This window comes from Arvicola amphibius, chromosome 11, assembly GCF_903992535.2.
Source record: "Arvicola amphibius chromosome 11, mArvAmp1.2, whole genome shotgun sequence".
NCBI lineage: Eukaryota > Metazoa > Chordata > Mammalia > Rodentia > Cricetidae > Arvicola > Arvicola amphibius.
In genome coordinates, this window is record NC_052057.2 from 15716124 (window position 1) to 15739701 (window position 23578).

Genomic DNA, 23578 nt, shown 5'->3' on the forward strand with positions numbered 1-23578 from the left:
TGCCTGAACATATGTCTGTGCATCATGTATGTGCAGTGGCCATAGATTTAAGAAGAGGCATCAGATCCCTTGGTACTAGAGTCACAGACACTTGTGAGCTGCCAGGTGGGTGCTGGGAACTGAAGCTGGGTCCTCTGGGAGACTGGGCCAACTCACAGGCCCCTCTGGGTCAGTTTCTATTCATTGATTTTTCTTTTCATTATGAGTTCTATTCTTCTAGTTCTTTCTGTGTGTGGAAATTATGAATAATACTTTGGACACACCAAGATAGGATAGATATGGAGTAAATCTCTGAATTTGTCAAATACAAATGGACTAGATATTATTGATGTATTTATTGTCTGTATATATTATATAATGTCATTGTACTTATTACACATAGTTTTCTTATGTTAGTTATAGACTTCTTTTGTAATTTTAGACAAAAGGGGGAAATGTAGTGATATTTCACTTGTATTTTAATAACTAAAGCAGACAGCAGACATCGTGAATGTTACCTTGGTAGGAGCTATGTTTGGGATCTGTTTGTCCCCAGAATCTGGGTATGCTGGTATTTCTATAGTTATGTGTGCTATCTGTTCTACTCTAAGAAACAGTAGAACATTTTAGTTAGACGTTAGTGGCTCACATCTTCAATTCCATCACTTGGGAAGCAGAGGCAGGCGGATCTCTGCGAGTCTGAGGCCTGCCTGATCTAAAAAGCTAGTTCCAGGATAGCCAATGCTACACAAAGACACACTGTCTCAAAAAACATGCAAGCAAACACACACACACACACACACACACACACACACACACAGAATCAGCTTGTTTTAGGTCTTCCTTTCAACATCTGTCAGGACTAGATCATCACTTCATTCAGGGCTAACAATGCCGAGTGATGGAATGCCAATTATGGAAGAGCCTTCTGAGTGTCCTGCATATTTTCTGGTCTGTCTGGTTAAAACAGGCTAACGCCTGGCTGAATGTGAGTGTTTGATTCTTTTCTTTACTTCTTTCAGACTGGCCTTCCCTGACTAAAGCTCCCCCACACATACATGATGGCCATTCACCTGCATCCTTCCTCTCTGGAATGCTCTTCTGCAAACACTGTTTTGAGAACTGGTGCTAATCTCCTCTCCATGGATTCCTGGGTTCACAGAACCTGCCAGGCTTAGCCTGTTTTTCCACTCTCCCGTGTCACAGCCTGAAGACTTTCAGGGGGCCAATCTACTCACTCACAGATGTCTCGCAATGGCCGTTTCTGTCTTTTCCTCCGGGGGTTTATTTGTTCAGATGGAAGAGTAAATCCGGCCATGGTGACTGGACCCTGGTGAAATGCTGACGTCCTGGAAACTTTGCGTTTAGATCCTGGAGGATGAAGTCAGTATCTGCTCATTTCCTTGCTCTACAGCCTTGATATATTACCTAACTTCTCCTAGTCCTGGTTATTTTTCATCTGTAAAACTGAAACAATGATGTCATAAAAGTTAAAATCCACTTATAAAAATTATTCCGCACAAAGCCCGGTGTTCCGCAAGCACTCTAGCAATGGGGGCCATTTCGTTATCTGGATGATTGGTTGGTATCACCCATTCCTTGCAGATGATTCCAGGTCTAAAATGTTTACATTTTATTAATTCAAAATTAAGCTATGCTTTCAATACTTTAGTCATATGTTTATTATGTACAATTAAAATGACATTTATAAATAACTTCATCACTGTCAAACTTTAGGTTTTGTGTGCTTGTCTTATTAACGTCCATTGATTACTTGTTAGAGCACATTAGGAGTCATATGGCCATTTGAACATTCTACTGGAAAAAGAATGAGCTTTTTAAAAATTCCTTCTAATTTTCAATTTATTACTTCTCTTTTGCTTGTTTGTTGAGACAGGGTCTCACTATGTAGTCCTGGGTGGCCTGGAACTCTTCTGTGTAGATCATGCTGGCTTCAAATTCACAGAGGTTCTCCTATTTCTGCCTCCCCAGTGTTGGGATTAAAGATATGAGCCACCAACCTGGCAAATGTGGAGTTTATTATTTCCTGAAGTGAAGTTCGTGTCCATCTGGTTATCATGGTCGAGGGCTTGTTTGTTTGTAAGAGGTCTGTGTACTAAAAATGAGGTCGTTAGTGCACTTCCAAATGATTCTAGACTGTAATATGTTAATGATAATCTAAAGAAAATATTTGGATCTGAATTTGCCTGCTGTACTAAAAAGTGAGTGTCAACAACTGATATAAATTGGTTATGTAATTATTCAGGCTGCAAGAGAGTTTTCCATCACAAAATTTTAAATTATTGGTAACAATCCACTGTGCACTTGGAACCAATTTTAAAGGTTCATTTTGTGCCCACTAATTTGCTTTCTTTGTATCCAAGCAATACTTAAACAAAAACTCATGACAATCAGTAAACAGTTCTTTGAAAACGTGCCCTCTTTGTTGCATGGCAACTATTGATCCTATTATGTGTGTTTTTTTTTTACATACTCTAAAATAATTAAGCACAGGCACAGATTGCTATCTAATTTTTAAAAATGTTAAAAGCATTTAAGTTATTAAGTTTATTCTAATTTGTGCATTATATATTTGTAAAGAGAACATTTCATGCCTACGCAAAGGCACAGTGACCCAAGAAAGAGATGACAATGTCATATTAGTGATTCTCCTTTCTCATGAGAGGACTTTTAGGGAACTTTGTATTCACAGCCTTAATAGCTAACACAGTCAGGACATTCTTATCATTCTCCGGCTTTACTGGCCTGAGCGTGATTTACTGCTGGTTGAACAGTGATATTTATTAAGACATGCTGTCCTCTCAACAGAACGAGACACCCATTTTCACTACAGGAGATTATACACGCCGGGACCATCTGTGAGACAAGCGTAATGTCCTGGAGACACTGCAAGCACTTAAGAAGAACGGTTACAATATGACACAGGATTCTTTTCACCATGGGATTAACTTTGTAGAATGCAAGAACACTGATTTTTCCTTAATGTCAGATGCTAGGCTTAGCTTAATCTCTGAGCAGAAGAACCAGATTGAGCCATAAAGACCCTTTTGCAATGGGATGTACCTAAAAGCCCCAGTGGGATTGGGAGTGTGGAGAGCATCTCAGGGGAAGGCAGGAACGTTCATGCCATTATTAACGTTCTAAGATGAAGATCTCCGGGGGTGGAGAAAATAATTGTAGTATCTCTATCTGGGTTAACTCTACCACAACAATCTTGGAGTTAAAACACGGGGCATTTAGAGAATGTCTCATAATAAATATCCACAAACTGCTCTTCAAAGAGCTGCTTTCATCTCAAGTTCTTTGGCCATAGCTGCCTACTTTTCTAGGTCTTCGCCACAGTGCCCAAACTATTCTAACATCTGGCGCTAAAGGACATTTTCGACTGTTTGTCTGATAGTTTTGGTGGTGCTGGAATGGAACCCAGGGCCTGGCACATGCTAGGAAGATCATCTTTTTGAGTATTTAGATATTCAAATGATAAGGATTGGGGAAACAAATAAGAGTAGGCCACCCAACTAAGTACATCAAATATCATCAAAAATTAGAAGCGGGAGCCTCCACAAGCAAGACAAGGTTGGCTATACGGGGTTAGCTGGGCATCTATAGCAACTGCAGCCCATAGGCTCAGATTTTATTCCCCCATGTATGACTGTGCTTAACAGTGTATTCTTCTTGACACAGGGTCTCTTCAGTCCAGGCTGGCCTCAAAGTCATATTCTTCCTGCCTCAGCCTTAGCACTGGGTTAGCAGGTGTGTAACACCACACCCAGATGGTTATCTGATAGCCATAATCTAGCTAAGGACAAGGGGGAAGGTACCGGTTCACAGCGCACCAGTGCTGGTTGAGGATGTCTGAAAACTGGGAGCGGAAGTAACAAATTTAGAATCTAGGAGGGCCTTAGCAGTGCATAAATGGTTTCGATATGCTGGGTGGCACAGTGCAGGACCTGTAAGTGGAGACAAGAGCTTGAAGGGGGCTGAGGTGGCAAGTAATAGGACCCAGTCCCCAAGGAGACCCCGAGAGTGGCGGAACAAATTCCACAGAGCACAGCCGCACCGCGTGGACTTCAGCAGAAAGCTCTGGTTCTGGAGAACTTTTAAGTCATAGGATGACAGCGTCCTGAGGACTGGGTACAGTTCACAGGCTTTGCCTAGCATGGCCTGCTGGGTACGGTTCATAGGTCGGGCTTTGCCTAGCACGTGCGTGACCTTATATTCCCAACCTAGCGCCACCCCCAGTTTGCGGCAGCGAATGCTGAGAAGCTGAGGGAGTAGGTCCTGTGCTGGGTACAAGACGCCACGGGAGGAGAGCAGGGCAGAGAGGCCAAGGCTCCAGCCCAGGGTGGTTCCAGGAATCAGAGCAGTACTGAAATTTGTGGCAGGGAGGGTTTCATCGCCCCTCCATTTCGACGGGGCTGTGCATGCGGACAAAGTGGAGACTAACAGCATAAGAAGCGTGACTTGCTCTGTTTGGATGGATTTAAGTTGTTCATTGTTGAGACCCTGAAAATACAGCAAAGTCCAAAGACCCTAGTGTACATTTTCCATGCTCTGAGAGCAAATGGTTCTTAGTGGTAGACAGAGAAATGCTCATTCATTTAACCCTGCCTGAGTAAACTGGTCAAATTTTCCTAAGTAATAATTTTAAATCATTTCTATTCTCTTATCTTAGAAGCAAAGAAGTGAGAATTATTAGTATTTCTATTCTTTAACAAATATGATCAAATACAGATTTTGACACTAGATGGAAAAAAGTAAATATTTAAAGATTAAAATTATGGTTTTCTGTATAAGAACCGAGAAATACCCTAACATTACAAAATTTCAAAATCTATTTTTTATTTTCCCTTTTTACTTCGTATCATATTGTCTAATATTTTGGAAAGTGCATATATCTTAAGTATATTTGGAGTGGGAAATTCCAAATGGAACCAAAAGTATTCAGAGCAGCAATGAAATCTATCTGGATCAGCCTGCTGGCAGAAGGACAGATGTTTCTAAAGCAGACAAGGCACGCGCTGATGAGAGCCAGGGTCACCTTCTCTCTCCAGCTCTCGTCGCTCAGCAGCTTCTGTCTCAGGGTTTCCTGCATCTGCTCGATGCTCTTCTGATGGGCAACCAGCATTAATTCCCTGAAAGCCACAAAACAGACAGATGAGACAGGACTCCCGCCTCGTGATCCTCCCAAGCTGCAATGCCTGTCTTGGAGGCTATTCTCCCACAACATAATATGCATACGTGCTTTAACGATGCAGACATTGCTTTGGATTGAAATCCTGGAGTCACCTTGGCCCTGTCACTCCCCTGCTTCATCACATCCATTCACTAGCCGCTGGCCAGAAGAGAAGCCTGAACAATTTAAAAACTGAAGTCAAGGGCTAAGGAGGTGCTCATTGGGGAAAGTGCTTGCCAGACAAGTGTGGAGACCTGAGTTCAGAGCCTTGGAGCCCACAGGAAGCTAGCCGGGGCAGCATGGGTCTAATATCAGAACTCCTACAGCAAGATGGGAAGCAGACACAGCATCCCAGAATCCCGCGCGCCTGTTAGCCTGGTGTATGCAGGGTGAACAGAAGATACAGGCTCAAACACAGTGAGAGGTGAGGTCCAATACCTGAGGTTGTCCTCCATCTATGTGTGATGGCATGTGCGTACATGCACACGCACACACACGCACACAAACACACACACACACACACACACACAGACACTCTTCACACTATGCACACAAGATTTAAAACAATCCCCAAAGTCATATCAAGTATCTTTTCAATCACACTACCATAAAATTAGAAATCAGTAGGAAAAATTTCAATAGTATACAAACAAGAGAATGTTAAATAACTTATTCTTGAACAACAATGAATAAATGAATAAATTGAACATTTTCCATTTCTTGAAGCAAATGAGAGTGGAGACACACATCAAAGCTACGTGACGGGGCAAAACAGTGTCTAGAGGCAAGTTCACAGTGATCAGTGACTGTGAACGAAACAGAAGATACACAGCCTCTGGCTGCATGTCACAGAACTGACAAACCAAACCAAAACTAGAAGGAAAGAGATAATAAACATCAGGTTACAAGACAATGAAGTAGATAATGAAAATACAGCCATAGTTTGCTTTCTATTGCTAGGATGACCACAAACCAGAGTAACTCGGGGAGTAAAGCGTCTACTTGATTTAGACCCTAGCCACAGTCAGCACTGAGTGAAGCCAAAGCAGGGACCTGGAGCCAGGAACTGAAGCAAAGACCATGGAGGACACTGGTTTGCTCTCCACGGTCTGCTCAGCTTACGTTCTCATCAACCAGTACCGCCTGCCGAGGAATCACACTCCCCACACCAGTCATTAATCAAGACAATGCAGGGCTTGAGTCAAGGCGGTGGTAGCCACGGGGCTGCAGGCAGGTCCAAGGAGCCCGAGAAACCCACTGAGGCATCAAGGGGAAAGTAGGTGGCAGGTGATAGACCTGCAGACCTATGCAGCAACACCTCCAAAGCAACGAAAAATGACAGGTCTCAAACGAAAAAAGAAAGAAAAAGAGAGAAGGAAAAAGAAAGACAAAAAGAAAAAAGAGAAGAAAAGGAACAGTCCAGACAGGAATTTACTCAAGAGAGCCCTTAAAAGTTGTGGTACTGTGATGCTGAAGGGTTGCTCTCCACAGTTGATGGCGTCTGGTGGGAGTGGGAGTGAGGGAGACCTCAGTTTTCTTTAAGGGACTGGCCACTGGGAGTCTGACCATGCTCCAATGAGTATATGGGAAACATAAATTGGATTTAATGTATTTTTCTTTTTAGTGGGGTGGGGTGGGGACGCAAAAGTGGGGGAGTGGACCTGGGAGGTATGGGAAATGAGTGTGGTTGGGGGGCATTGTATGAAATTCCCAAATAATTAATAGAAATACTATGTTGGAAAAAAGGAAAAAAGAAAAGAAAATGCCCCCACGGACTTGATTAAAGGCCAGTATGAGAGAGGCAATTTGTTTATCTATTGAGGTTCCCAGTTGGCCTGATCTGTGTCAAGTAGAGAAAAACCAAATCGACTCAAATACCAAAGATGAAAATATGAAGAGCCAAGGACTGGAGACGGCTTGGAAGTCAAAGCGCATACTGCTCGCAGAGGACCGAGCTGGCTCTTAGCCCCCACCTGTGGCCTGCAACCACCTGGACTGCAGCTCCGCAGGATCCCGCATCTGCTTCTGCTCCCGAGTGCCTGCGACTTAGGTCACACACCTCTACCCCTGTACGCTGAAGAAAAGGCCTTAAAAATCATAATCAGATATGGGCCGCAAACTCTTTTAATACCAACATAAGCAGATAGATTTCTGTGAGGTCAAGGCCAGTCTTGTTTACATAGCAAGTTCCAGGGATACATAGTCCCTAACTCAAATAAATAAATAAATAAATAAAAATCAGAGATGAAAAGAGACATTGCAGTGGATACCACAGAAATGGATAATTTCCTGAGCCTATACACTTTACCAAAGCTGAACCATAAAGAGAGGAAAGCCAAAGAGATCAATAACAAGTAATGAAACTGAATCCATGATTTCAAAACAGTCTCCAATCAAAGAAAAGGCCAGGACAAGACAATTGCACTGCCGAGTTCCACCACACATTTAAGGAGGACTGATGTCTAGTTCTTCCTCAACGAGTCCACAAAATGGAATGAGTATGAGGCAATCTCTCCAGCCACAGTCAGCGATGCCAGCCTTATCCTGTTGTTACCCCAACCACACAGAACACTCAGTTCTAACAGGTTAATTACCCCAGGAACATCGATATAAAAATCTTCAACAAAATATTAGCATATATAAAAATATTAGCATATATAAAAAGAATATTATCATTATTCATAATAGTTAAACATATGTAAATCAGTAAGCAAAATAAACCATCAAAATGAAGGACAAAAAACTATTTGATCACCATAATTCATTAAAAATGCCTTTGATAAAATTAAACATTCAACAGTAAACAAGTTAAGTAAAGAACATATATAATTCAACATAGTAATGGCAAATACAATAAGACAACATATAATTTGTATTTCATGAGAAAAGGCTAAAAGTATTCTTTCATAGTACCTAGAACAAGACTGTCACTTGTAGTCAACACAGTACTGAAAGCCCCAGGCAGAACGCTCAAGCAAAGGCAAAGAAATGAAAGCATCTAAATTGGAAAAGAGGATGTCAAACTGTCGCTAGTTGCAGATGACGTGGTCTAATATACAGAAAAACTCAGATTCCACCAAACACCTATGGGAATTAATGCACAAGTTTAGCAAAGTTGCAGGACACAAAGTGTAAAAGTTAGTGCTGTTAAATGCCCATAGCAAATTATCTAAAACAGACATCAAGAAAGTTACCCTAATTTTCAGTAACTATAAAAAATAAAACGCATGGAGTAAATCTAACCAAAAGGGTGAACAATCTCTACAATGAAAACTATACAAAAGACAGAGACAGCCACCATTGGAAAAGAAGAAGGAGTGTGCGCCTGGATCCACAGTGTAGCCACCTGACTTCTAACAAATACTGCCAGCACGCAGGGGAGAAAGGACAGGCACTTAAAATAATGATTGAGTAGACAGAAGAATAACATTAGATCCCTTAGCTGACCAGATGCAAAATCCTAAAAATGAATTAAAGGCTCAAACATCAAGACCTGGAAAAATGAAACTACTAGAAGAAAATGCAGAGGAAACTTTCAGGACATATGAATGGGCAAGGTCTTTTTTTTTTCTTGTGGCAAGACCTGAATATCACAGTCAAAAAATAAAAATTAAGAACTGACAAATGGGATCACGACACAGCACAAAATGTGTGCAGAGCAGAGGAAGCAGCCTTCATGGTGAAGAAGCAGCATACATCATGGGAGGCCATACTGGTAAACCACACATCAGAAAGGGAGTGGATTTCTAGATAGAAGGAATTCAAATAAGAGCAAAAGCCAACCTGACAAAAAACGTACAGAAGACATGTCTGAAAAGAAGACGGGCAAGTGCCTCAACAGGCGTGTGCACAGTGCTCAATCCCACCAGCCCCCAGGAAACACCGATGGAAGCGGATGTGAGCTATCAATGTGTTCCCAATAGAACGGGCTGCTACAGAATGAGAGAAGAGGGAGCCCTTTCTCAGTGTTGCTGGGAATGTAAATTAGTGTTGCCATTTTGGAGAACAAGATGGAAGGTCCTTAAAAAAAGAAAACAACTAAAAATAGAAGCACCATATGGTCCAGCTCTCATTGCTGGATGTATATCCAAGGGAGGAGGACCAGTGTGTCAAAGAGACGTCTGCACTCCTATGTGCACCACAGCAATAGCCGAGAAATGGAAAGAAGCTAGAGTCCATCACATGACCACAGGAAGCCTGGCAACGAAACACAATGGACAGCAGTGGCCATCCGTGACGAGGTGGCGAGAACTGGAGATCACTGTGTTAAGTGAAATCCATCCGTGACAAGGTGGCGAGACCTGGAGATCACTGTGGTAAGTGAAGTAAGGCACGCACATAAAGACAAGAGCTGCATGACTCCACTCACATGTGGGTTACAAAACCTTGATCTCAGAATCTGAGGACAGAGTAGTGGTTACCAGGGGCGCGAGAGACCAGGAATTGAAAAGGGGAGCAACGCTCAGCCGGCGGTGATGACTGATTACTGAGCAGCAAGAGGGTCTGGGGTGCTAATGTTAATTGTGTGCCGCACTGCAGAAAGCTGGACGAAAGGATTCTCAAGAGTTTCATAAGGACGTGATCACTATTTGAGGAAATCGCTATGTGTAACCTAGCCACACATCTAACGTCAGGTAAGAAGATATAGTAGGTTCTCGTCTAGGATCGTGGTCTCACTAGTCACATAGTTGGCTAAGGTTCCCGCACCAGGCATGCTTTCCCGCCTGTTAAGCCAGCCTTTGGTTCAGTTAGAACGTGGTTAGTTACGGACAACACGTGAGCATCACTGCCCGCAGCTGGGTGGGATTATGACCCGTTCTCCTTCAGCAGCTTGCCCTGCACCCAGGACTGTGAGAGCAGTCCTCAGGGAGGAGGCTTTCGGGTCAGCTCCAGCTCAGTCCCACCCAGGCCTGTGTCCAAAGCCGTGGTGTCTTCGGCAAGCTTCTGGGGAAGCCACCAAGAACAACAACACAGCCTACATTTTTGGGGGGACTCTCTCTCAGACTCCCCTGGCTAACATCTTGAAAGGAGGTTTCTCCTGCTTGGTACTGGGGAGTGGGGGTGTTACATTAGGAGGAGTATCATCACCCCAAGTGTTATAATGTCACTTAAACCACATGCATATGTATTTGCATATTGTATTATATGTAGCTTTAGGGAAATATAAAATGATGATTCCTTATGTCTTTTTCAAGCATCCTATGTGTTATCTATTCCTCTTTCCTCCCTGCTTCCACTCTCTTAAACCAGAATAATTTCTATGTTCACTCTAAACATGTATCCTTCTGCCCACTGATAACTGGAACTCTCACCCCTCATCAGAAAAGATGCTTTATGAACCAGAAAGAGACGGTACAGAGAAACGCAGCTAGTCAAAATGTAGAGAAGAACTGGCTGCGGGGTACCCCGCCACAACAGATACATCTACATCACAGCTCCAGCAATCCGAAGAGCAGGGAGCACATCAGAAGACAGAAAGATCGTTAAGAGTCAGAGACCAGGGAGTCTCCTGTGGTACTCCCTTCTAGTTATCATAGGGACGCTACACCCACAAATCTCAACATGGCTGCCTAGGCGGAACTTGAACAATTAGTTCAGATCAGAATTTTGTATTAGGCTTAGAACTCTCTTATTTAAACAAAAGGCAGAGGTGCTGTAGGAAATCCTACAGCCAGTAGTTACCTGTCCACTGGGGTGTGGCCTCTTATACTATTTATGCCAATGTAGGGCATGCCTCCGGCCTCCCAGCTGCTGGATTCGGTTTCTGATCTCTGTTCCAGCAGAGGATTCTGATTTGTGAGTCTACCTCTAAATAAATAACCGTCTATTTCTCAATTCTGAGGCAGTGTGGGATTTCTTTTAAGCGTCCTTCCACATCCCAATGTAAATGGGGGACATTCTCATAAGGCCCCGCCCCTCAATAAAGAGCTACAAGCAATTAACACTGCCGAGAGAGCTCTCCCTAGGATAAGTCCCTAAACAGTTGTCCTGTCCCAGGCGGCCAGCCTAGAACCAGGCATACGGGCGATGCTGAACAAACTCAGCAGATGGATTTAGATATGTATTTGTTCATATATAATATATAATGTATAAATAATAAGAATGGTTAAAGAGGAAGAAGTCATGAATTTGGGAGGGGGATATATATGATGGATAGGAGGAGGAAAGAGGGGATGATGTAACTATTTTAATTAAAGTTTTGAAGGTGCAGACTTCAGCAGCAAATTCTCCATAGACTATTTCCTCAGCAACGCACACTATTTCCTCCTATCCTTTCTAATGTCCAGAGCCCCACTTCTATGGCCTTAAGTCATTATTCTGAAACTTGTAAGAAACTGAATCTTTGAATTTGTGTCTTCAAGTGAAATGAGATAGATCAACTAAGCATGTACTAGGATTCTGGAGCCTCAACGCCGAAGCCTGCACAGCCCTTGCCAATTCCCTGCTTTCTCCGCCTTCCCCCACTGCTGCCACCCTCTGCGTCAGCGGGGAGCAGAGGCTGCATTTGGATGGCCCAGAGGTGAATCTCTAGATTGCGAGAGGAGAGAGTCTGACAGTAAATAAAACAAAACTCACCAGAACGGGCTGAGGGGCAGGCTGCCACAGGAAAGCCCTTCCACTTTAGGAAGAAGCGGTCCTACCTTTTTACTTTGTACTGTGCCCTGAAAGTTACGTAGTAGTCAGCATGTAGCATGTGTAAGTGAACAGTGTCTGTATAAAGTTACGTAGTAGTCAGCATGTAGCATGTGTAAGTTAACAGTGTCTGTATAAAGTAGCTCTGATTGTATGGAACTAGAGGGACTAACATAAAACACTAACAAACGGGGAAGACATAGTCGTGTCAAGAGGATATCAGCGCTCAAATGTGCTTTGCTCTCTGCATTGTTTGAAATGAATTCAGGATATTAACTTTAAGACCTCGTTAAATATGCAAGATAGAACTTCCATAGTAACAAGTAAAACAGCAGAAATGAAACAGACTGCTGGTGAGAAGAAATGTACACCAAGAAAATACACAGAACTCCAACAACCTTCTCTCCCAAAGGACTAAGCTGAGAAAAAAAAGAGTGAGTGGAAAGATTAAAATAATAACGATAACAATGGTGAATGGAGAGAGAACGTGATACAAACAAACTAAACAAGCAACTGTAGCTCTGTGATCTTCATACAAAATGCCCTAACACAGGGCAGGCACAGATGGAGAGGAACTGTCTGCAAAACACTTAGCAGCTACATATCCAAGGGAAGAGTGTGGACACGGTATTACCAGGCGAGTGGACTTTTGGAACTAAAGCCATTATCTGGAGGCTGAAATGATAATGGGCTAATTTTACTAAGAGTACCTTAAAACTTAAGATGCATCAACTTAAACTAGCTTCAAAATAAAGAAATTGGCATAGGTTTAAATCAAAACTGTCAAGTCCACACCACTGCGGCCAAAGTCAACAGAGCTCCCTCAGTACAAATAATTTATTTCAGAACCCCCACAGATGGCCATGGCCACACACACTTCACAATTGTAGACTACAGGGGGACCCTCCCGGAGTTATAATGTAGCAGGGGAGGATTGCTTGGAAAGATAGTGTGGTCAAGAGAGAAGACTAAATGCAGGGAAGGCTGACTTGAGGCCAGAATGGAGGACCCTGTATGCAAGTTGCGGAAAAACCACGTAATCATTTTCTAGTTCATTTCTGGTATGGACTACATACTAGACAAGAAAATCAATTTCATAAAATTTAAAAAGTTTTAAGCAGCTGCTCTACTATAGCCTGCGCTGTCTGATATCATAGGCCATTAGACACTTAGATGTGGCTAGTCCAGACTTAAATGTGCTCTGTGACAGACAGGTCAGAGCTGAACATTTAAAACAATAATCTAAAAAACATACAACAGCTTTTAAAGTTTAGATACCTATTTTTTTATTTTAAGCATTATAAAAATAATAAATAGAAAAATTACATACTAAAATTATAGCCAAACCCAGACAAAGACTATACAATTTAATGAACTTCTCTACTGTTAGAGCTGCTATTGCAATCAGAAGCTGTGGGGCTTCACATTGGATTTTATACTTCACTATTTAGTATATTTTTATGTACATATCTACCACTAAAGATTAGGAAAATATAGCAGAGTAATAACTAGAAAAACAATATTCTCTTTCATAACTTGTGTTCATTGCTTGCAAAAGATTACATATTTAAATGATGTGTGCTATATACATTATGTATGTAATATATAATATATATAATTAAATTTGATTTCATGTATTTATTTTGTGCTATTAATGTGGCAATTAACTTTTAAAAATATATATACCTTGAATTATATTCCTTATAAAATATAGTCTACAATCTGTAAGAGCAAGTATCAGTTACAAAGTATAAATAAAATTCCTCCACGTACTTGAAATTTTATCAGGTTCTGAAGAAGTTATAGGTCAAACTAAAAATCATAATTAGCATTTAAATATGCTTATAACTAAACAGCAGTGAAATTTCTGCATAGGAAAACCCATGAGAGAAAGCTGAAGCAGACTGGATAAATTGTAGCAGACCTCAGGTTACAATACAGACGAGGAAATGGGTGGTCCTTTACATACTGCGTGTGTGCACACATCTCTGGAACTGAACAAACCCTAGCACAATGCATACAGTATGAGGCTGGGGTGTGCGCCAGGCATCACACTCCTGATTGAACAAGTGCTAAGCAAGGGCTGGCCCCTGAGCTGTATCCCCAGCCCCAAGAATCTAGTCCTATAGAGATCAATCATGTGGAAAGGTCTAACATTTTTAGGTAACAAACACAGAGAGGCAAGGTGTGACACACGTTTCTAGGTTTGAAGACGGTTCTCATCAATTTGAGAGAGTTCCTTCTTATCCTAGTTTCCCGAGAAGCAAAATTTTAGGTGGAAGATTACCACCACAGAAGAAAAAACTGGACGGGACAGGGGAGAAGCAGAAAGGACTTCAAAACTGACCAGAAGGCTCTTTGTCCTTGACTGAGTGGCTAGGAATGATGTCCATTGGGTTGACCTTCTTAGAACTTCCATAAGCCTTCTACATATCTATGTAGTCCTTGTGAAAACAATCACCGATAAAGTGAGCACAGAGGAGACTGATTTGGTGGATTAGGAGAATTCAGGTCAACAGGCAAGTGAGTAGTTAGGTCTCTTGAGCAGAGGCCACCACTGTTCCGTCTGGACACAGCAGGGCCCATCTGTTCCCAGAGACAGGTAAATTAGTCCCTGCAGCTGTGTGGTTTAAAGTCCTGAGAGTTAAAAGAGAACGTTGTCTTTGGGCGCGAGGCAGACACAACTGGCTCTGATTGCTTGCATGGCCGCCTTTAGACTGGAGCATGGGAGGTAAATGAGGAGGTTCAAGGTGGCAAGGCGGGACAACAGTAAACACGGGGTTGCCGTGTTCCTCCTGGACATTGCTGCAGACTCGTCTTCTAATTCGATTTAGATGCTGACAACTCCTAAATTTTATGCGCAGCTGAGATAAATTTGAGTCTGACTCATGTACCCAGCTTTCCACCTGGCTGCTCTGTTTTTACTGTAATATCTCAAGCCTTATGCCCAGAACTTCAGCACCGCACAATACAGATGTGCTTTCTCCGTACAGCTGTTCCATCTGCTGTTCCCCTTCACAGGCATTGGTCACTTCAGGACCATGCCTTAGGAAGGACTTTTGCAGTAGACAAAAAGAAAAACGATCAAAGCAGAGATATCTGAAAATGTCTTTTTGGATTTCAATGTCATGTGACCAATTCCAGTAAGAACTGGGCATGAATACCTGACCACAGCCCTCACTATAGCGAGAACACACTGTAATTCACCTGGTCGCAGCCCTAACTATAGTGAGAACACACTGTAAGTCACCTGACCACAGCCCTCACTATGGCGAGAACACACTGTAAGTCACTTGGTCGCAGCCCTCACTACAGTGGGAACACACTGTTAGTCACCTGACCACAGCCCTCACAATAGTGGGAACACACTGTAGATCACCTGGCCCAGCAGAGCTCTTCCAAACTCTGAAATCTCTGAACTGGGGAACATTTCTTGGTTCAGCTGTGATGGTGTCTCCCACTACTATTCTTTGGCTCTGCTTTTGTTCATAGCTTCTGCTCCCCCCCCCACACATTTTGAATGGGATCTGATTCTTTTTCATCATTCAGCTCAGCCATGTTAGGAAGGGCATTAAATACTTTGTCCTGTTGGGAGAAGAGCTCTGCTTTTAAAACCCTTTAAAAACTTACTTGGATCCAAAGATGTTGGGGAAGGTTGTACATCTTTGTCATTTCTTTCTCTTCGTTCTTTGATTTATTTTTATGTGTATGAGTGTTTATCTGCATGCATGTCCATGCACCGTGTGCATGCCTAGTGACTGGGGAGGCCGGAAGAGGACACGGGATCCCCTGGAAACTGAACCCGGGTTCTCTGCAGGTGAGCACTCTTGACTGCTGGAGCATCCCCAGTGCTACTCCCTTGTAATGCTCTGCTCTTTCCAGTGAATCTATGGTTTTCTCACTGTTTATTTTGCATTTTCAGAATGTATCTATGCTTTCTGTAAGTATGGAACCATGCACTGGGTTCTTTTGTTCCAACACCTTTTATTCAGCGTAAATTCTTTCTAAATTTATCTGCTGTGCTATGCATCATTAGTCCATTTATTTTTACGCTGAGTAGTATTCCATTGAACAAATGCAACCGTGATTTGTTTTCTGTTCATCTACTGATGAATATTTGGATTACTACAGACTTTGATTATTACAAACGAAGCCAGTGTACCTTTGCGTGCTTGTATGGGCATTAACTTTCATTTCTCTTGGGTAGATACCTAGGCACGGAATGCACACTTCCTTGTGTGCTGACTGGCCTTGTTTAGTAAAATGTCTGCACAAATCTTTTGCTCACTTTTTAGTAAACTGTTTATCTTCATAACTGAGTTTCTAAGATTCTTTTTGTGTTTGGAAACGAATTCCTTATTAGATAAACCTTTTGCAAACGTATGGTCCCAAGATATGCCTTGTCTTGTCAGTGTCTCCCTAGTTCTCTGGTGAATTTGCTTTTCATTGCGATGAGGACTTCTGACTTCTGGTAAGACAGAACTGTAAGACAACATGTTACGTTTCCTTAGCTGCTAAGTTTATGGTTATTTGCTATCAACTCAAGAGTAAACAAATATGCTGGTCTAATTTTTATGAAATATTTTCAACTAGGTACAATTCTAGAATCATATAATAGTAAATTTGATCAAGAGATGAGCAGCTGCCCACAGAAACAAAGAAGCATTTCAACTAGAATGTCAGTGATAATCAAAAAGACCAGGACCATAGAGCAGACATGGCTGTCCTTGTGTTCATTAGAAGTGGCCAGACAGCAGAGTTCTGATAGTCTGTAATCTGGTGCAAGTTCTTTCTTCTCTTTTCTTGTTTTGGATTCATTTTTTAAAATATTATTTTACTTTGATTTATGTGCACCTGCATGTCTCGGTGTGGGTTTGTATACTTGAGTATAAGTGCCTGCAGAGGCAATAAATAAATAATAAATAATAAATAGATAGATAGATAGATAGATAGGTAGATAGATAAGCAAGCTCAGGATGCCCTAGAGTTGCAGTTACAGGTGGTTGTGAGCTGCCCAGCATGGGTGCTGAGAACTGAACTCCGGTCCTCTGGAAGAGCAGAGTGCTCTAACTGCTGAGCCACCTCTCCAGGCCCTCACTTTATTTCTTAAACCAGCTTTTTTCTTTGACCAGATCTTGTTGGTTAAGAAATCCCAAACATCATTTCGAGATGGTGTCCATGGCAACACTAGTTGTTGCCTCTGCTATAAAGCAGCTGGTACTTGTGAGTCCAAAGACCCCCCAGTTCTCCAAATTTCACAAGGCAGATGGGACAAGTGGCTCTATGTGGTGCCGATGAGCACACCAAAGCACTTGCTGGCCTCCAGGCTTCCTCAGCATCACAAGTACCCGTTAAATATTCCAAAGTCCATGCTTCTCCTCAGCCCCTCCACACTCCCCAAGCTCCTAGGTTTCCCTCCCTGCAGCTACTCATTTTCCTTATAACCCAGCTTTTTGGGCCATGCTCTCTCCCCTCTCTTTCCCTCCTTCCCTCCCTCCCTCCCTCCCTCCCTCCCTCCCTCTCTCTCCCATACCATGGAGCAGCCATGTTATCAGTTTATAATGCACTAAATGTTTAAAATGTCTGAATTCCAGTCTTCCTCAAACTGCCGCAATTTCGACAGCATGAAATGCAGAATACATTCCACATTCAGTCTCCTTATGCACACAGCACTATCCCGAAGCACAAAATCTTCAGGTCTGGTAGACTAGAGCAGCTGAACTAGAGCAGGACCAGGTCCAAACACAGCTAACAAAGTGGTCATCATTCATTAGCTTGCCAGAGGTTTGTGAAATCTCATAGGACATTTCCACAAAGTTAGCCTATGAAGTCATAACTGTGAGGGAAATTCTGCTTGAACCTGTGGTTACCAGAACAAGGCCCTTTCTACCTCTCTGATGTCCTGCTGACACCCTGTTCCTGGCTCGGGACAAAGGGGCAAAGCAGAGAGAATGCCTATGCACGGTGTTCTAAGAACTCACTATCCTTGATTAGAATAGAATTTGCGATGAATAATGTCCAAAGTGATGATTAATTCTGATTTCCTAAATGAAAACCACACTTAGGCTGTCTACCCAGGGAAGGGCTTGCACACTGAGGTAACAATACAGTAAGAAAAGAAAGCAATCGTGTATAGAAAAAACTAAAAAGGACCAACCCTGACTACGGTTTGTTAGAAACCTAGGGGAATTAGGAAAGTTAAACACATTAATATAATGGCTTAGTTAATGTCTCAAAAAGCTAAAGCTACATCTATGTAGATACTGGACTTCTTCAGAGCTGGTTCCATAGATATCAATGTCTTAGGGTTACGGGAAATGCCATAGACTTAGGCCTATGATTTGAGTTTTACAAAGAGTCAAATAAAGGAGATTTCCATCAGGATCTCACACAGGCACGTCACTCCCAGATCTCATTTTCAGCAAGACAGAAGCCCTAGAAAATGTGGGAGGAGCTGCCCGGTTTCTAGTGCTGTGACCAGAGGCTCGAGGAGGATGAAACACATCCTCATCCAATAGCAGACACGTACTGCCTGTCTCTCCTCTCTCCAGGGATGCAATAGTTCTTCTAAATTCATAGAAATACGTCCACACAATTCTCTCATTGTCAGAAGAAATGAAGAGAGAGAGCAAATGGCTGGGGTGATACATTTCACAAGTGGCCACGCTCGTGCAAGGCAAGGCTTTCTATGTTGTGTTGTGCTGCTTTTCTTTACAGGCTTCTCAAGGGAGCTGCTGCTGACTATCTAACCCTCTACCCTGCAATCTCACCAGATTCCTTCAAACGAACATTTTTAGTGTTGACACAATAGGCAAATTAGGATGTACTTGCAATTAAGGGTATTTATTTTAAAAAGCTAACTTTTTAATTCTCAGTCCCCAAAGAAAATGAGACTCTAATTTCTTATATAAATGCAAAATTTTAGATTCCCTTAATTATAGTTAAAAATGTAGCTGCAAACAAACGTCAAACCAGAATGCCAAAACAACAGCTTTAAGTCCCATTTCACAAGTTGTTCTTTTAGAGATGTCTTCACGTTGTCAATCAAAGAGATAATTTTGATTTTGCCACAGCTCCTGCCTCCATTAAAAACAGCAAGAGTGTGGTAGCAGAAGAAGTTGGGCAAGTGAGTCGTTCTCAAAACTGTTGAGACCGGGAGAAAATTTTGTTCCAGTACTGAAGATAGCACAGGACTTCTCTTGGTAACGCTGCGCCCTAACAATGACGTCACAGTGGAAGCACTCTAAGTTAATGATTTTACATCTTAGAAACAAAGCAGGGGATACTGAGTTCAACAGCGATCTGCTGAGTACCTACATGGTAACAGTAGACTATAAAATACTGAGTTCAACAGCGATCTGCTGAGTACCTACATGGTAACAGTAGACTATAAAATGATGATTTAGGGAGGCAGTGGTCTAAGAAAAGATGAGAGAGAAGAAATAATACTTCAGAGTGTCTGTAACAGACAAGGCGAGAGCTAGATGCTTTAGCTTCCATAAAAAGTTAGCTGGTATTAGTACGCCCAGTTTGCACACAAGGAAAGGGGTTAACACGGTTGGGTTGCCCAAGCTTGGCAATGGCCACGCTGCGATGTACATCTGTGTTTGCCCAACTCAAAAGCCCACAAAACACAGAGCCCTTACTTTACCACCGAATTCCTTGCTATTGTTTTTTGAGACAGGGTCAGACTATGTAGCCCTGCTTGGCCTGGCCTGGCTTACAGTGATCCTCCTGCCTCAGCCTCCTCCATGCTGGGATTACAGATGTGTAGCACTATGGACAGCTATAAGTCTTTTCGGTTTATATAATATTAAATATGTCTATTCACTTTCCTTTGCTTCTAAGTATTTTTGGATTTGTTCCTGAAGGGTGAATCTTTATCACACTGTTGACAATGTAAATCATATATACATGGACTAATCTTCAGAGGAGGATTGCAGAGACATTTAAAACAGTGGTTCTCAACCTGTAGGTCATGACCCCTTTGGGGTTACACATAATAACAGATAATCTGCATAACAGATATTTACATTATGGTTCATAACAGTAGTAAAATATAGTTATGAAGTAGCAATGAAATAATTTTATGGTTGGGGTTACAACATGAGGAACTGCACTAAAGGGTCACAGCATTAGGAAGGTTGGGAACCACTGATGTAAAAGACAGGGCAAGCTCAACCACTGTGGTTACTGGTATCTCAAAGAGAAGGAATGTGGGTGACGTTAGCTCGGAGCTGGTATTTGAAGGAGTAGAAATAAAACCAACCCATGAAGCACTGGACATGAGCCTTGTTTCTTAGGGAATCGTAAAGATCTGCTAGCCTGCAGTACACACAGATGACTCCCATAGTCTACCACTCTTGGGGAGAAAGAGTTCTGAGCAACAAACCCAATTACCTGATTAAATATGCCTGCTATCTACCGCTGCAGCCCCACCCCAGATTTATTCTCAGAAAATAGCTACAATTATGATGAAGAACTAAAATCAAAATCATAAAATCATAAATAGTACTAAACATTAACAAAAACTTTAATCAGATTAAAACGATAGGAGAGAGCCAGCAAATGATTGCTAAAGGCCTGGCAAGTTGAATTCAACCATTGCACCTGCATAAAAGTGGAAGGAGAGAACCAGTTCCACAAAGGTGTCCTCTGACCTCCACATGTATGCTGTGGCATATGTGACAACACACACATATACACATGTGCACGTGCATGCACACGCGCACACACACACACGCACATACACCCCCCCCAGCAACAAATACAATTTCTTTTAAATTATATAATAATAAAGGTAGACAATCAATCATCAGCTTCTTATGTGCAGAGAATAATAAAAAGTAAAAGTTTCTGTCCTTATATGGCGTGTATTATCCTGGAATGCAATTAGACCACTACATGTAAAAAGGAATACTCCCTATGTCCCAATCTAAACGTCAAGAGGGAAAAACCAAATGTTATGCTATCTGTTAGATATACAAGTGAAACAAAAGTATTCTGAAAGAATGAGAGAAGACATTCTCAGCGAGTTAAAACATGGAAGAAAGCAGAGCTGAAATGTTCTGACGGAAGAGGATCGTGTAAAGCTGCCGAATGATCAGAACGAAAGAGCCTTGAGAGTCTGGCCGGCACGCTTGCAGCACCATTAATTCCACCTGGACAGAAACCTCAGAAAGATCGCTAGAGAGGCAGCGAGAAGGAGCCGACAAGATGGAAAAGGGGTAGAAAGCAAACAAACATTTTTATGCTAAAAATAGAACTCACCAAGTTTTGGGTGAGGTTACAACTCTTTACAAATGATCAAATTTGAGTACAGTTCTGACAGTAGAGTCAGCTGATGCCATCTCTGCTTTGGCTACCTGGTAAGCTGAGATCCAGCTTAATCACTTGAAAGTGAGGGACCGAATTTACATATGAAATAGGCCCTTAGTCCTGACCTTGCTGTTATGATAATCCACACTGATGTTTCAAATATATATTAAATACTTATTTAATGAAAAACTATCTTTAAGGGATTATTCTTGACCGCACCTTTCATTTTTCAGAGTTAAAATTTCTTCCTGTGTCCGATGCAGGAGAGTTTTGGTCATCTCTAGCTCATTTTCCGCAAGGTTGATCCTTCTCTTTAGATCTTCCCCTTGCCTCTCTTTGGTCATCAGCTCTTCCTGTAGAGTTTTATATAGTTGTTGACAAGTCAGTAAGGAGTCTTCTTTCTCTTTGAGTAGCCTACTGTGCCTAAAAGGGACAGGAAACAAAGGAACACAAGCATACGTTAGATATTATGCTTCTATAGTTATACTATGATTTTACATTTATACTATGGTTTGTATTTGTACTATGATTTTATAGTTTGGAGAACTTTCATCATAATTATAACTTTAAAACAGATGTGAAGAATATGAATATTTCCATGATGTTAAATTTTTCCCATCATGGTAACTAATTTCATTGTCATCTTGGCTGGATTGAGAATGATCACAGATTCTGAGTGTGTCTATAACGGTGTTTCTCGAAAGGTTTAGCAAGGAGGGAGAACTCACTTCGAATACAAACAAAACCATTCCATAGCCTGGATCTAGACTGAATCAAAAAAAGAGGAAACTGGGCTCTGGTAATTCACTGCTCTCTACTCCCTGACTGGAAGGTGGAATTAGTTGCCTCAAGCTTCTGTACTGAACTTGCCCTGCTATAACTGGCTGTATTCTTGTCAAAAATGCACCAAAACAAACCCCTGCATCCTTAAGTTGCCTTTTTAAAAAGTACTGTGCTCAAAACAATGAGAAAAGTAACAGAAAATTGGTGCCAAGGAGTGAGGTAAACAGACCACGTGGTTCTTAGGCCTTAAGTACTGGTTTGTGGGAAGAACGTGGAGGAGTTTGGAAGCTGGGGTGAGAGAAGCCTGTGACTGCTGTAACCAGAGTGTAACTGACGGTTCCTAGTTGAAAACCAGAAGATTGGAATGCCGAGAGAGGCGTAGGAGCGGAGCCCTGGATTGTCTCAGACAAGTACTCTATGGTGTTATATGGTTGGAGTGTGACGCCTGGTTTTTTTTGTTTGTTTGTTTTTTGTTTTTGTTTTGTTTTGTTTTTTTCTTATAGTATCTCACTTAAAGAGACGGCCTGCTCGGGTCTCAGCAGAGACTTTGTATTCTGGAGCAGTGTTGGGTTGTTTAAAGGGCCGGGTCTGCACCCTAACATGAAAATGAGACTCCAGGGGCCAGGCGGAATGCTATGGCTTTGTAAAGTTTGGATGTCAAGTTGACAAGGGGTGGGGCTGTGACTGTCCATCTTCATGTCAGCTTGGTAAGATCTAGGGTCATCATGGAAATCCTTCCCTGGTGGTGCCTGAATATGGGCGCTGCTACTCACAGGCTGGGGTTGGACTGAAGGAAAGGAGAAAGCAGGTCGGAGGCTGTCTTTACCTCCCTGTTCCCTGACAACACCCGCCTCGTGCTCCCACCGCCACGCGGTGCTGTTCGCCCCTTAAGTTGCTTTGTTGGTTGTTTCTGTTGCAGCAAAGAGGAAGGCAGTGATACCAATGTGGGCAGAGACAGAAACCCTGGCCGACAGAGAGACACCAGGGGGTCCGAATTAAGTATTACATATATAAGCAAGAAAACACCAGGCAAGTGCATTCTCAATGAAATGACTTAGAAATAAAATTTAAATTCAGTTATTAAAATATTAATTACAAATTTGCAATATATACCTTGACTCAGAAATAACAGACTCGAACTTCAGTTTTCTGAGTTCTCTTTGACAGTTATCAGCGTCATTAGACTTTTTCCTAAGACAAAAGTATTTGCAATAGTTAAAATGTATTATTTCAAAAGAAAATGTTTTTTCCATATTTTAAAATCCTCATATTATTATTATTTAAACATACACTTAACCAAATCACTGCTTATTTGACTGTATTTTTTTATTATTATGTATACTTTGTTCTGCCTGCATGCTTGCCTGCACACCAGAAGTGGGTACCAGATCTCATTACAGATGGTTGTGAGCCACCATGTGGTTGCTGGGAATTGAAGTCAGGACCTCTGGAAGAGCAGCCAATGCTCTTAACCACTGAGCCATCTCTCCAGCTCCCTATTTAACTGTATTTAACTAAGAAGGATACAGTCTGAACACTATCAAACAAGCCCACAACAGAACAAACAAGATCCTATCAACACTGGAAACTGGTCAGAAGGGAAGGGAGTCTAGGGGACAAAATGACTCTTGGAATGAGATGGCCCTATAGAGTCAGGGTGTTTCTTAT

General features: G+C 42.0%; 1 protein-coding gene across 1 annotated transcript in view; it reads right to left on the reverse strand.

The window, feature by feature from the left end:
- Lekr1 (leucine, glutamate and lysine rich 1) overlaps window positions 1-23578 on the reverse strand; it is a 150058-nt gene that overhangs the window by 23827 nt on the left and 102653 nt on the right. The window contains exons 8-10 of the mRNA XM_038348134.1: window positions 23024-23101; window positions 21347-21550; window positions 5042-5135 (exon numbers count right to left, since the gene is read on the reverse strand). Of these exons, the coding sequence (XP_038204062.1) occupies window positions 5042-5135; window positions 21347-21550; window positions 23024-23101 (376 nt within the window). The remainder of the gene's footprint in view (window positions 1-5041; window positions 5136-21346; window positions 21551-23023; window positions 23102-23578) is intronic.